The sequence below is a fragment of the Microtus pennsylvanicus genome, chromosome 15 (genome assembly GCF_037038515.1).
Source record: "Microtus pennsylvanicus isolate mMicPen1 chromosome 15, mMicPen1.hap1, whole genome shotgun sequence".
Classification (NCBI taxonomy): domain Eukaryota; kingdom Metazoa; phylum Chordata; class Mammalia; order Rodentia; family Cricetidae; genus Microtus; species Microtus pennsylvanicus.
The window spans coordinates 29,936,387-29,947,279 of NC_134593.1; the positions used below are offsets into that span (position 1 = coordinate 29,936,387).

General features: G+C 49.7%; 1 protein-coding gene across 1 annotated transcript; it reads right to left on the reverse strand.

Moving 5' to 3' along the window:
* Positions 1–2,344: 2,344 nt before the first annotated feature.
* Positions 2,345–9,506, reverse strand: Npm2 (nucleophosmin/nucleoplasmin 2). The gene is made up of 8 exons (XM_075949711.1): positions 9,449–9,506; positions 9,249–9,334; positions 9,035–9,157; positions 6,529–6,622; positions 5,349–5,539; positions 5,124–5,158; positions 2,503–2,536; positions 2,345–2,389 (listed from the first exon to the last, which is right to left on the reverse strand). The coding sequence occupies exons 1-8, from the start codon at positions 9,504–9,506 to the stop codon at positions 2,345–2,347; spliced, it is 666 nt and encodes a 221-aa protein (XP_075805826.1).
* Positions 9,507–10,893: the final 1,387 nt, after the last annotated feature.

The window sequence follows — 10,893 nt, forward strand, 5'->3', positions numbered from 1 at the left end:
CATCCGCCAGGAGGCCATGAGAACTCAAGGCTTCTGAGCCTGAGCACCTGTTTCCCGTCACTGGGGACAGGGCCTCGTCATTCACTGGCTAGCCCTTCGTGCAGCCGAAGTCTCCATGGTAACAGATACCAGTAGTGAAATTTAGTCTTGAGGCTCAGCCAGAGTCTGGTACCAGCAGGATGTAGGGTGGCCTGCTTTGTGTGAAGTATCCTTGACATCTCGTCCCTTGTCATTTGGCGCTTTCAGGCCTGGATTTCAGGTTTGCTCTCTTCCTGTCCTGGGGGAGGCAGTAGCAGGCCACGAGAGAAAGAGTGGGGAATGGGGAGTGGGTTCTGGAGCTATCATCTCCATCCCTTACTATGTGACTTGGAAAGTTCATTTCTCTGGCTCTAGGTTCTCTTTTCGAAAACAGGCAATGGCTGCCGTCATGAATGTCAGTTGAGACAAAGGATTCCTGTTGCCAAGGAGGGGAAAGGGAGACAATGGCTCTCTCTGTGGTTCAGCCTCAGTTTACCTAAACTTTGATTGGAGTGAGCTAGGGAGGGAGGGTCTGTTTACATTTACGGAGGGCACTGAGAGGTGTTAAGCAGAGCCAGCGAGAGGTTCTAGTCCGTCTCCACCCTCAGTGCCAAGTCCAGGTGGGGCTGTCTCACAGGTGCCTTATGAGCACAGACCATCCTCCGCAGCAGACTTGCTACTGGCCTCAACCTAGCCATGCTCTTCCTGTAGGAACGCTGGGGCTGGGAGTGGGGTCAGGGCAAAGGGCACCCCTAGCAATGTGGGCTGATATCTGACCCTGCTACAGGCCTGCAAATCCAGGCAGGTGGTCAATGCTGTATCTGTTGGTCAGCCCCATGTGTGGAACGGGTATATTTAAGCGCCCTATGTGTAGAGCCTTGTCTGGGGCCCGCAGGAGGGAAGTCCCTGCTATGTCTTCCCCTGGCCGAATAGGCTTCCCTCACACAGAGGACTGCCCTCTAGCCCCCTCCCTCAGCTTACAAGAGTTCCTGCATACTGGCAGGAAACCCTCTCATGGGTAGAGTGCTCAAGGCAAAGCTTCTGAGGCCTGACACCCTTGCTCCTCCTCTTGCTCCCTGACCTAGGTGCAGACTGCTAGCCTCTCGGCTTTGCTTTTCTCCTTTAGGAAGTGAAGCTAATATCACCCACATCGGGGGATGGTTGTAATGGCTAAAGGAGCAAGTCTGGGACAGTCTGTATACCCTAGGCTTGTAGCTCCTGCTGCCATGGCTGCCTTCCTTCTGGGTGGACGCTTGGAGCCGTCTCCTTCCTCCATTCAGCCAGATTCACAGGAACAGCCTTGTTAGCTTCCCCCCACTTCCTTTCATGGCAGCTGCCTGTTCCCAAGAACCTCCTTAGGTTCTCTTTATTCGCTGGGTTCCTCCCTCCAAAGCTTTTCCCAGGAACTGAAATCATGTTGAAGCCACTTCCTGGGACTTATACGTGGGGACAGTGGGGACAGCTCTTCGTCAGCTTGTTTCTGACCTGGCTGATAGGGATGCCAGGGTGGGGCAGGAAGAGCATGGGTTCCCCCACAAGCACAGCCTCTGGGGTTGTCTTGTGTCTCACTCAGATCTGGGATGACGTCTTGACTACCCTCTGTGAACAGGCTCCAAAGCTACCTCAACATGCTAAGGAGGCTAAAGAGCCAGAGCCAAGCAGTAGCCACCCGCTGTTTTACAACTGTTAGCTGGTCTCACCCTGGAACAGGCCTGTGTCCTGCTAAGTGTATGGGCCTAGTCTCAACTGTAGTAGCCTAGATTGTCCCCCAGTGACAATTGCCTGCTAAGTGTATGGGCCTAGTCTCAACTGTAGTAGCCTAGATTGTCCCCCAGTGACAATTGCCTGCTAAGAGAGAAATGGAGCAGTTTGGGCCTGGGTCAGGCCCTTCCTGGTAGTAAAAGCTGGTTGGGTCCCAAAGTTCTATACTTGTAAACCTCACCTGCCCCAGCTCACAAAGGACAGGGCAGAGGCCAGATGCCTAGGCCTTTACCCAATCCTGGGGTGGAAACCAGGAAGAGCAACCTGGGGCCAGTTTCTTGCTCGCGGTTGCCCTCTGCTGGGCACATGAGCTAGTGCAGCGACAAGGAGATCCACCCAGGGAAAGGACGGAGAGAGATTCTGATCATGCAAATTTTATTGTGGCTTATGCACGCTTGTGGGGGTTCTTCTCCAAGAGCCTCTTGAAACAGAAAGGCCGGGTGGTAGGGCTCCTGTGTGACCCCCACAACACTATTACATTTAGGTTCAGGTGGAGGGGCTGGACACCTGCACCAGAGCAGCTGGTCGTCACCTCCCTGGGACTTGAGAGATACCAAGGTGCTCTTCATTTCTTGGATGCTGACTTCCTAGGTTTGGGTGTAGCTTTTCCCTGTGCAGATGAGGGAGACTGAAGAGTCTTTCTCCCTCCTGGCCTCCCTCTCTCCCTCTCTCCCTCCCTCCCTGGCAGCCTTCCTTCTCAAGGCTCACCTTCTCTTGGACCACCTTCCTCCAGAGGCTCTTTTCCGGAGGGCCGGGCCTGGAAAGGAATAGGGACAGAGTGGGCAAGAGAGAGTGGAGCTTTATGCCATAGATGAGCCCTCCCAAGAGCTGCAAGCAGAAGCAGAGCTGGGGCAGCTCATCTAGGGAGGGGCGGACTCAGACAGCTAAAGGTGCAGGATTGTCCCTCCACCTGGCTCCCCCTCCTGCTGTTCTGTCCCCTCCTGTGTTGGTTTTTTTTTTTTTTTGAAGTGCTAAGGGTTGAACTTAAGGCTTTATGCATTCAAAGGAAACGCTCCACCGCTGAATCTTATCCCCAACCCACATCTGAATCTAATTTTTGGCGGTGTTGCGGGAAGGGAACAGACTTGATTTCTAGCATGCTAGGCAAGTCCTCTGTCGCTGAGCTCAGCCACAGCTTTGCTTGTTTCCTTTTCTGTTCTGTCTCTTTAAGAGTGTTTTCTTCTTAGACTTCCTATTGTTTTTCTTTCAGGTATGAGAAAGAATACCATTATCACCTGGTGGTGGTGGTGGTGCACCCCAGCACTCGGGAGGCAGAGGCAGGCAGATCTCTGTAAATTCGGGGCTGGCCTAGTCTTTAGAGCGAGTTTCAGGACAGCTAGGGCTATAGAGAAAGAGAAACCCTGTCTTGAAAAACAAAACAAAAAAGCCTTTTTTTTTTTTATAACGGGAGGGGGATGGTATAAAAGGGATGGTTAGGAGGTACAGGGGTATAGGTTCAATAGACAATATATATACTTAAATGCATTTTGTTTGAGACAGGGTCTATCAGTAGCCCTGGACATCCTTCCTATAGAGAAGACCCAGCTGGCTTAGAACTGATACACCTGCTTCAGCATCCTGAGTGCTGGGATTAAAGGCATGTGTTACCACGCTCAGCGTCAAAATGTTTTGGTCTCTTCGTTTTCTTCCTTCCTTTCAATCATAGGACAGGCAGATTGAGGCTGTTGTTTTTCTAGACTGTGTTGGACGGGATCTTGGTACAGTTAAGAGGCTTGTTGACATGACTTACGTGGTGGGGAATGAAGAGATTCGTCCTCAGAGTTACAAACCAAAGAGACTCCAGAACTCCAGGGATTCTGAAACGTTCCTGGGGTGTGTGTCATAAGTGTCTTGTTGATGGTCCTGCCTGCTGCGCCGCCATTACTGGCTTTCATCCTGGAGACGAGTTCACTCTTGCCTTGGGACTTCGGTGCCGATGTAAGCAGAGAGGAAAAGTCTCCACCTTTCAGTTTTTTTTTCTTCAGAATTTGCCATCCTTGCATCCAGTCTGCCATTCACCCCTTTAAACTGCTCAAGTGTTTTATCTCGACAAACCGCAGATACCTGATCTTCACATGCGCTCTGCTGTCCCTATAGTGCTGGCTGGTTAAGGGACTTAGAATGCTCTCCGGTTGGACGAAGGCTTGGATTGGATTGAGTCTGAGTTTCTGGTTAGCAGAGGGGGCTTCCACAGCCTTGGGAACCTCAGGGATTTGCCTTGGTTCCTTCTCAGGTGGAGGTCTCTAGTCTTGGTGGCTTATTGTTCTGCGTCCTGAGACTGGTGTTTTATTGAAATTGGTCCGATCTGGATGAATAAGTTGTCCCTTAAATATACTTTAAAGAAGAGCTGATATTAGATTTTTTTACTATAAAATTAATGTTAACCTCACTCACTGCACATAATTTAGCAAACAGACATGAGGATAAATTACTTATGCTTTTCATTACTTTCCAATGTTAATCTTTTTTATATTTATTTACTTATTATATATACATATTCTGTATGCCTGCAGGCCAGAAGAGGGCACTATACCTCTTTACAGATGGTTATGAGCCACCATGTGGTTGCTTTGGAAGAGCAGGCAATGCTCTTAACCGCTGAGCTATCTCTCCAGCCCATCCAATGTTAATCTTTTGTATAACTTTAGCCAAGCTGTTTCTAAAATACAAGACATCAAATAAGCCCAAACCCATGCTCTGTTCTCTTAATTATGTCCCTTTCTAGGTTGCTAGCATGCTTTCAAAGACAACATATGTTCCATTTGACTTACTCCACAGAGAAGAAAAAAAATTAATAGGAGACTGTTTGGTCAACTCTCATTGGCAGACAGTTAGAATGCCACTCTTTCCAGGATGGTCAGGTAAGGCCAGTTTGAGTGTAGATCCTGAACTTTTTGTTTTTGGTGGGGGAGTTACCTCAGGTAGAGTCGGGTCAGAAGGATTATTCATGCTTTAAGGGCTGTGTCAGCCTCTGGAGCTGTTGGATCCCCACGTGCGCCATGTGTGGAATCACATTGCCTATAGCTGCTCCCCAGGACTAGTTATCTCACAGAAGACCTTCTGCTGTTTCAGCTGGGCCTGGTACCCAGGCCTGTCATCCCAGTTCCTAGGGAGGTTGAAGCCAGAGGATCACATGTCCATGGCCTGACAGGGCTATACAGTGAGTTTAAGGCCTGGCTGGGCAATTTACTGATACCCTGTCTCAAACAAAACAAAGCACCAAACGAAGCCAAACACAAAGTTTGGGGCTGTAACCCAGTAGTACCCTGTTTGCTTAGCATGCCAGAAGCCTTGGTTGCAATCCTTGGTGGTGACCAAGGTGGGGAATTAACAGGGTGAGTTACCTTGCTGCCTCCTCCTCTTTTTCTAGCTTTTTTTTCTGGAAATAAAAACCAAGTGTTATTTGGAGAGTCAACCCCAAGACCTAGAACCAGAACACACTCGAGTACTGAGCAGTTCCAACTCAGACCCGCAGAACTTCAGTGGTGGTGGCCTTAGCTGGCACCAAATGCCCAACCTGGGAGGCCTAGCTCGGATCCTCATGCCCAATCTCATTCCTTTCCCCAAACCTTAGCCAGGCTCGTCTGCTTTTGGGGAGCAGCCCTTTTGACTTGTTTGGTAGGTGTCTCTTCTATCGATAAATCCAAATCCACATCTTCATCTTCCTCCTCCTCCTCCTCCTTCTCCTCCTCCTCTTCCTCCTCCTGCCCCTCCTCTTCATCCTCTTCCTCGTCATCTTCCCAGGGTAGGTCTGAAGTGTCTGTAATGGCATGGGAAGTAGGCAGGAATAGGGCAGGGTGGGGAGAAACCAGAACATCTGAGTTAATGCCTAGCTCCTTCCCACCATCCCTTTCTGCTCTAAGTTTATCCCCACGCAAGCACGCGACCACCATCTGCAGCAAGCCATATGCTTTCTGTCCCTTCCTCCGGTAGGGCCCAGGGTGAAGCAGGGGACAGGAAGTCTCCATGCAGACTAGGGGAAGGAGGGCAGGCAGGAGGAGGATGTGTATTAAGAACTGACTGGGACAAGGCTAAAGGTAGACAAGCAGGGAAGGAGATGTAGATGGTGGGGTTAAAGTATGGCTTGGCTCTCCAAGGTTTATGTACTAGAAACCTGGTCCTCAGTGTGCCATGTTGAGGTGGTGGAACCTGTTCAGAGGTGGTGTCTAATGTGAGGTGGATCCTCTTGTTTTTTTTTTTATTTGTTTGTTTGTTTGTCTGTAGCCCTGGCTGTCCTGGAACTCACTGTAGACCAGGCTGGCCTCAGACTCAGACATCCACCTGCCTCTGCATTCTGAGTGCTGGGATTAAAGTATGTGTTACTATCACCAGGCTGTGAGGGGGATCTTAAGAGGTGACAGCATGGCAGGTGGCGTGTGTTGTTGGCCATGTTACTGCTATAGCTTCATGCCTTCTAGTAGCCATCTTTGAAATACTCCCAAATAGGGTCTGGCCTTGTAGCCCAGGCTGGCCTTGAGCTAAGATTCCAGGCTGTGTCACCATGGCCAGTCTTGGAAGACCCTGCTTATCCTGCAATAGTCTCTGAAGCTGAAACAAGGGCCACAACACTCTCGGATACAGCTCAGGCCTGAGGCCTACAGCAAACACGGAGAGGCAAGTGAAGAGTTAAGGCTACAGCCCTGCCACAGCCTTCTAGTTCACTGGCAGTCATTTGCCCTTGGAGGAGTCGTAAAAAAAAAAAGTCAAGACTCTGCTAAGGCCTCAGGTACCCAGGACACTTCAACTTACCATAACATTCCTGGCCACTGAGGAACACAGGTCCTGAACCAGCCCGGAGCTGGAAAGTCACTGGGGGACAAAGCTCCACACCTGTCATTGTGACCTGTGGTGGGAAGGGACATCAGAGCAGCATAGGAGACACAGGGAACTCAACCCGGCCCCCCCAGGGGCTGGTCACACCATGATGTCATCCCAGCATGGAAGAGGCAAAGGCAGGAGGATTTTAAGTTCCAGCCAGTTTGGGTGACATGAGCGAGACCATCCAAAACAAAAACAACCCCAGACACAAAATGATCCGCTTCACAATATGGCCACACCGAATTATTCTCTTTTCTGTTTTTCGCTGAAGAAAAGAGAGAGAAAAAAAAGCTGGTGGTGGTGCACAACTTTAATACCAGCACTGAGGCAGAGGCAGGTGGATCTCTGTGAGTTCAAGGCCAGCCTGGTCTACAGAGCTAGTTCCAGAACAGCCAGAGCTACAAAGAGAAACCCTGTCTTAAAAAACAAATAAGCAAACAAACAACAACAACAACAAAAAGGAATTCTGTGGTGCACACCTGTATCCCAGCACTTGGGAGGAGGGACAGCCGGAAGGACCACTGACAGTTTGAGACCATTTTGGACTGGGTCTCAAAGAACAAGAACAAAATGAAAACAAAGGAAAGGAAGAAGTGAGGTGGCTCAGCTGGTAGGTGTTCAGGGAGGAAAGGGCCCTGCTGAGCAAGCCTGGCAGCCGGAGTACAGGCCCTGAACTCACAGCAGGCTTGAGGAGAGAAGAACTCCACAAAGCTGTTCTGATTGCCACATGTGAGCTGTGCCATGTTCACCGCCCCCCCCCCAACCCAGAGGAGCAATGCTCTTAACCACTGAGCCATCTCTCCAGCCCCCCAGAGGAATCCTTAAGTAAAGAAAGATGTCAAGCTGAGCTCGGGTGGCAGAGGCGGGCAGATCTCTGAGTTTGAGGCCAGCCTTGGTTATAGAGCAAGTTTCAAGGCAGCCGTAGCTACACAGAGAAACCTTGTCTTCAAACTCTGCACCCCCCAAAAGATGTCAATGTATTAAAGTGAATCGAGAATTCACATGATTAAGTAAAGGACCCAAAAGGCTCAAATGCTATTCTCTCAGCATGACGATGTGTACAGGGTAATGGGATGTGGAAGAAGGACCTGGGATCAAGGGAGTCAAAAACATTTGAGGGGCTGGGAAGAAGGACTGGCTGCTCTTCAAGAGGAGCGGACACCCACCCAGTGTTTCACGACCACCCGCCACTCCAGTTCCCAGGCCCCCTTCTGGCCTCTGTGGGAACCAGGTTCAAATGTGTGTGCAGACATACGCAGGCAAAACACTCACACAGGAAAAATAGAAATAAGTAAAAATCTTCTTTAAAAAAGCAGTTGATGACGTTTAAACTCCCTACTCATGAATAAAAGTAAAAGCTTTAAAGCCCAGGAGGACTAGATGGGGGCTTCATTCATTTGGTGAAGGGTATCTGTCAATCATCTCATGGAGAGTCATCTCAAATCAAGGAAGAGGAAAGATCGTCAGCTCACATTTATCTAATTGAAGTTCCCAATCACTCTGGAGATCTGACTTTACGGTGAAGCGAAAGTTAAACCCATTTGATGGAAAACACACCTGCATTCTGAATTTTGATCTTTTCCTAGGCCAGTGATAATTGTGATAGGAGCCTGTGTAGTCAGGGCCATGGCAAGGAGCTTCATGATGCTCTGCTCTCCCCACCCCGCTTTCTCAAAGGCGAACAAATGAGGCTTCTACAGCAAGTCAGGGGGCTAAACTAGGGTGCGTCACGGGATGAGCATAGTAAATGCTTTTCCCAGTCGTGAAAGTTTTCAACTTACAAACCTAGTTTTAAGTCAGGGAGCATTTGTATTATACCAAAAGTCCGAGCCCATGGGGCAAGGCAGTGAGGTTCTAGGAAAGGGAAAAGGGCCCAGTGTGTTGGCATATTATCTGTAATCCCGGCACCAGAGAGGGTGAGGCTGGAAAATTATAGTTTGGAGATTATGAGAGCCTGTCTCAAACAGACAAGGGCAGGCGAGATGGCTAAGCCCTTGCTGCCTAAGTCTGGCAACCTGAGTTCGATTCCTGGAACCCACAGCAGGAGAGACTCAGCTCCTGGAATGCTGTCCTCCGATCGCCACGCGTGCTACAGAAACACACACTTGCCCCACCCCTGAAGAATTTTTTAAAACCTCCAGACTACAAACCTGCCGTTATTCACGAATAATGATTCACTGTGGGACAGCATGAAATTCATCGCTAGAAGGAAGAGCCTCTCCAGACACACGAGCCAAATACCAGCTCCCAACAAGGTCAAACGTGACCCTGTTGGAGAGGCTATTTGGCTTGTTCATGTTTGCTGGCTGTCCACTGTGGTCAGGGCCATGCTACATGGCTGTAAGCCCAGGGCATGAAGGCACCTCCATTTATGTCCAGGCCCCTTGAAGGGTGACGCTAGAGCAGATAGCTTCCCTGGGCCCGAAGGGAGACTCACCATAGGCAGGACAGAGGCCTTCAGGGAGGCAATGGTGACTGGCAGTTTTCTGTCTTCCTGGTTTGCTGGGGGCAGGATTTCCACGCGATTCACCTCGTCTTTGGCTTTCTCCCCCAAGCAGATCTGAGAAGGATGATGGGAGAAAGCTGTTACCTGTTGAGATCAGAGAACCGCTCCTGTGCCAGCCTTTCTCCCCTCCTGGGGAGACACCCACCGTGCTGAGCAACAGTTTACAGCTGTCCTTCCTCTCCTCTTGGGGTTTAAAGGTGCACGTCCGCTTGTCGTGACTGAGCTCGCCGCCTACATGGAGAAGAAAGCAGCATGGGTTTGGGAGGCTCGTGGGCTCCCCCACATCAGGGGCACGGTTCACCAGCAACCCCATTCCACCTTTGCTGGGGACAGTCTTAACCTTACCCCAAAGCATGGTCTTTGGTGTGTTTTCCATCCCACTGCTGGTGCTGTGGAAACTCATGGAGCTTTCCTGGGTAGCTTGATGCAGGTGTTGGGGGACAGAAACGAGTCAGGGGGTAAGGCAGGGTCTTGGGTCTCTGCTTTGGAGCAGAGCTATTCTATCTCCTGAGTAATGCAGATGCTAAGCTCTCAGCCCTCTCTCTGTAAGGAAAACTTGTTTGAGGCTTGGGGAATTATGGCTATAGCCGATAGCCATTGAAAACCCCTAGAGGCCAAGTCGTCCACCCCCTCACCACCCCTCTTCCCCGGGGACCTGATCAGAGCATTCCCAGATCTGAGACAAACACTCAAAACATCAGTGGAGAGAATGGTGATTTTGTCTAGCCCAAGTTTGGAAGCTTGCAGAGAGACTATCTGACAGCCTTGGGGCCCCTCCCAGAAGAACCCCAGCGTGGTGAGGGAGCAGACACCAGGGTTGTGTCCAGTTGGCTCCAAGTCCGACTCATCCCCTGCTCAAGCTTACTGTGCTCCAGGCGTGGGTCATACCTTGAACTGCTGTCCTCATCTGACTTCAGAGATTCACCTAAGGACCAGCTTCCCACACCAGGCTGTTAAGAAGCCTGGGGAAGAGGAGGGGAGGTACCCAATTAGCCTTAAAGAGGTAGCCCTTCTTCCTTCCTTAGTCCCCTGCTGAGCTGGAATCACCTGGCACCTGACTGTTGAGCATCACCTCCAGTGTTTCCCATTGAGCTGGTCTAGGTGGGGCTAAGAGAATGTGCATTTCCTAGTTTCCAGGTGAAACTGCTGCTGTTGGCCTAGAAAGAGGCCCTAGGCCAGAACCACTGTTCACAGCCAGTGGGGACTTAACTGAGGTAACCAAGAGAGAAGATATCTTTGCTACTTGGAGACACCGTCTTCTGGCAGGAAACACCAGCAATGACAACCGCCATACGTTTCTACCTACAGGGTCTGAAAGTTGTAAGGTGCTCCGCATCTTTGCCAACGTGTGGCATTGCTGGTGTTCTTAGATTTAGCCGTTCTAGAGGGTGTTTTTCATTTAGTTTTTCTTTCCCTCCAAGGAAAGGTTCTCCCACTGAGGTTATCTTCGGCCTGATGGTGGTATTTCATTTTAGTTTGTCATTTGCATTTCCTTGATGATAAAGGATGTATACTATTCAATATATTGAATATTAGTGATTGTTGGTTATGAGCAAACTGACATTTTCAAAATGCCTGCTCAATTATTAAAATTGAGTTATTTGAGATTATTTTCTTATTGAGTTATAGAGGTTCTTTTTTAAAAATTTATTTAACTTTATTTTATGTGAATTGGCATCAGATCTCCTGGAACTGGAGTTACAGACAGGTAAGAACTGCCATATGAGTGCTGGGAATTGAACCCTGGGTCCTCTGGAAGAGCAGCCAATGCTCTCAACCACTGGGGCATC

Excerpts from the sequence above, each read along its gene's own strand:
- Npm2 (XM_075949711.1), bottom strand. The coding sequence starts at position 9,506 with ATGAGTTTCCACAGCACCAGCAGTGGGATGGAAAACACACCAAAGACC. Across the intron at positions 9,335-9,448 it reads ACCAAAGACCATGCTTTGGG|GCGGCGAGCTCAGTCACGAC; the intron begins GTAAGGTTAAGA and ends TTCTCCATGTAG. Across the intron at positions 2,390-2,502 it reads AAAAGAGCCTCTGGAGGAAG|GGAAAAGCTACACCCAAACC; the intron begins GTGGTCCAAGAG and ends TCATCTGCACAG.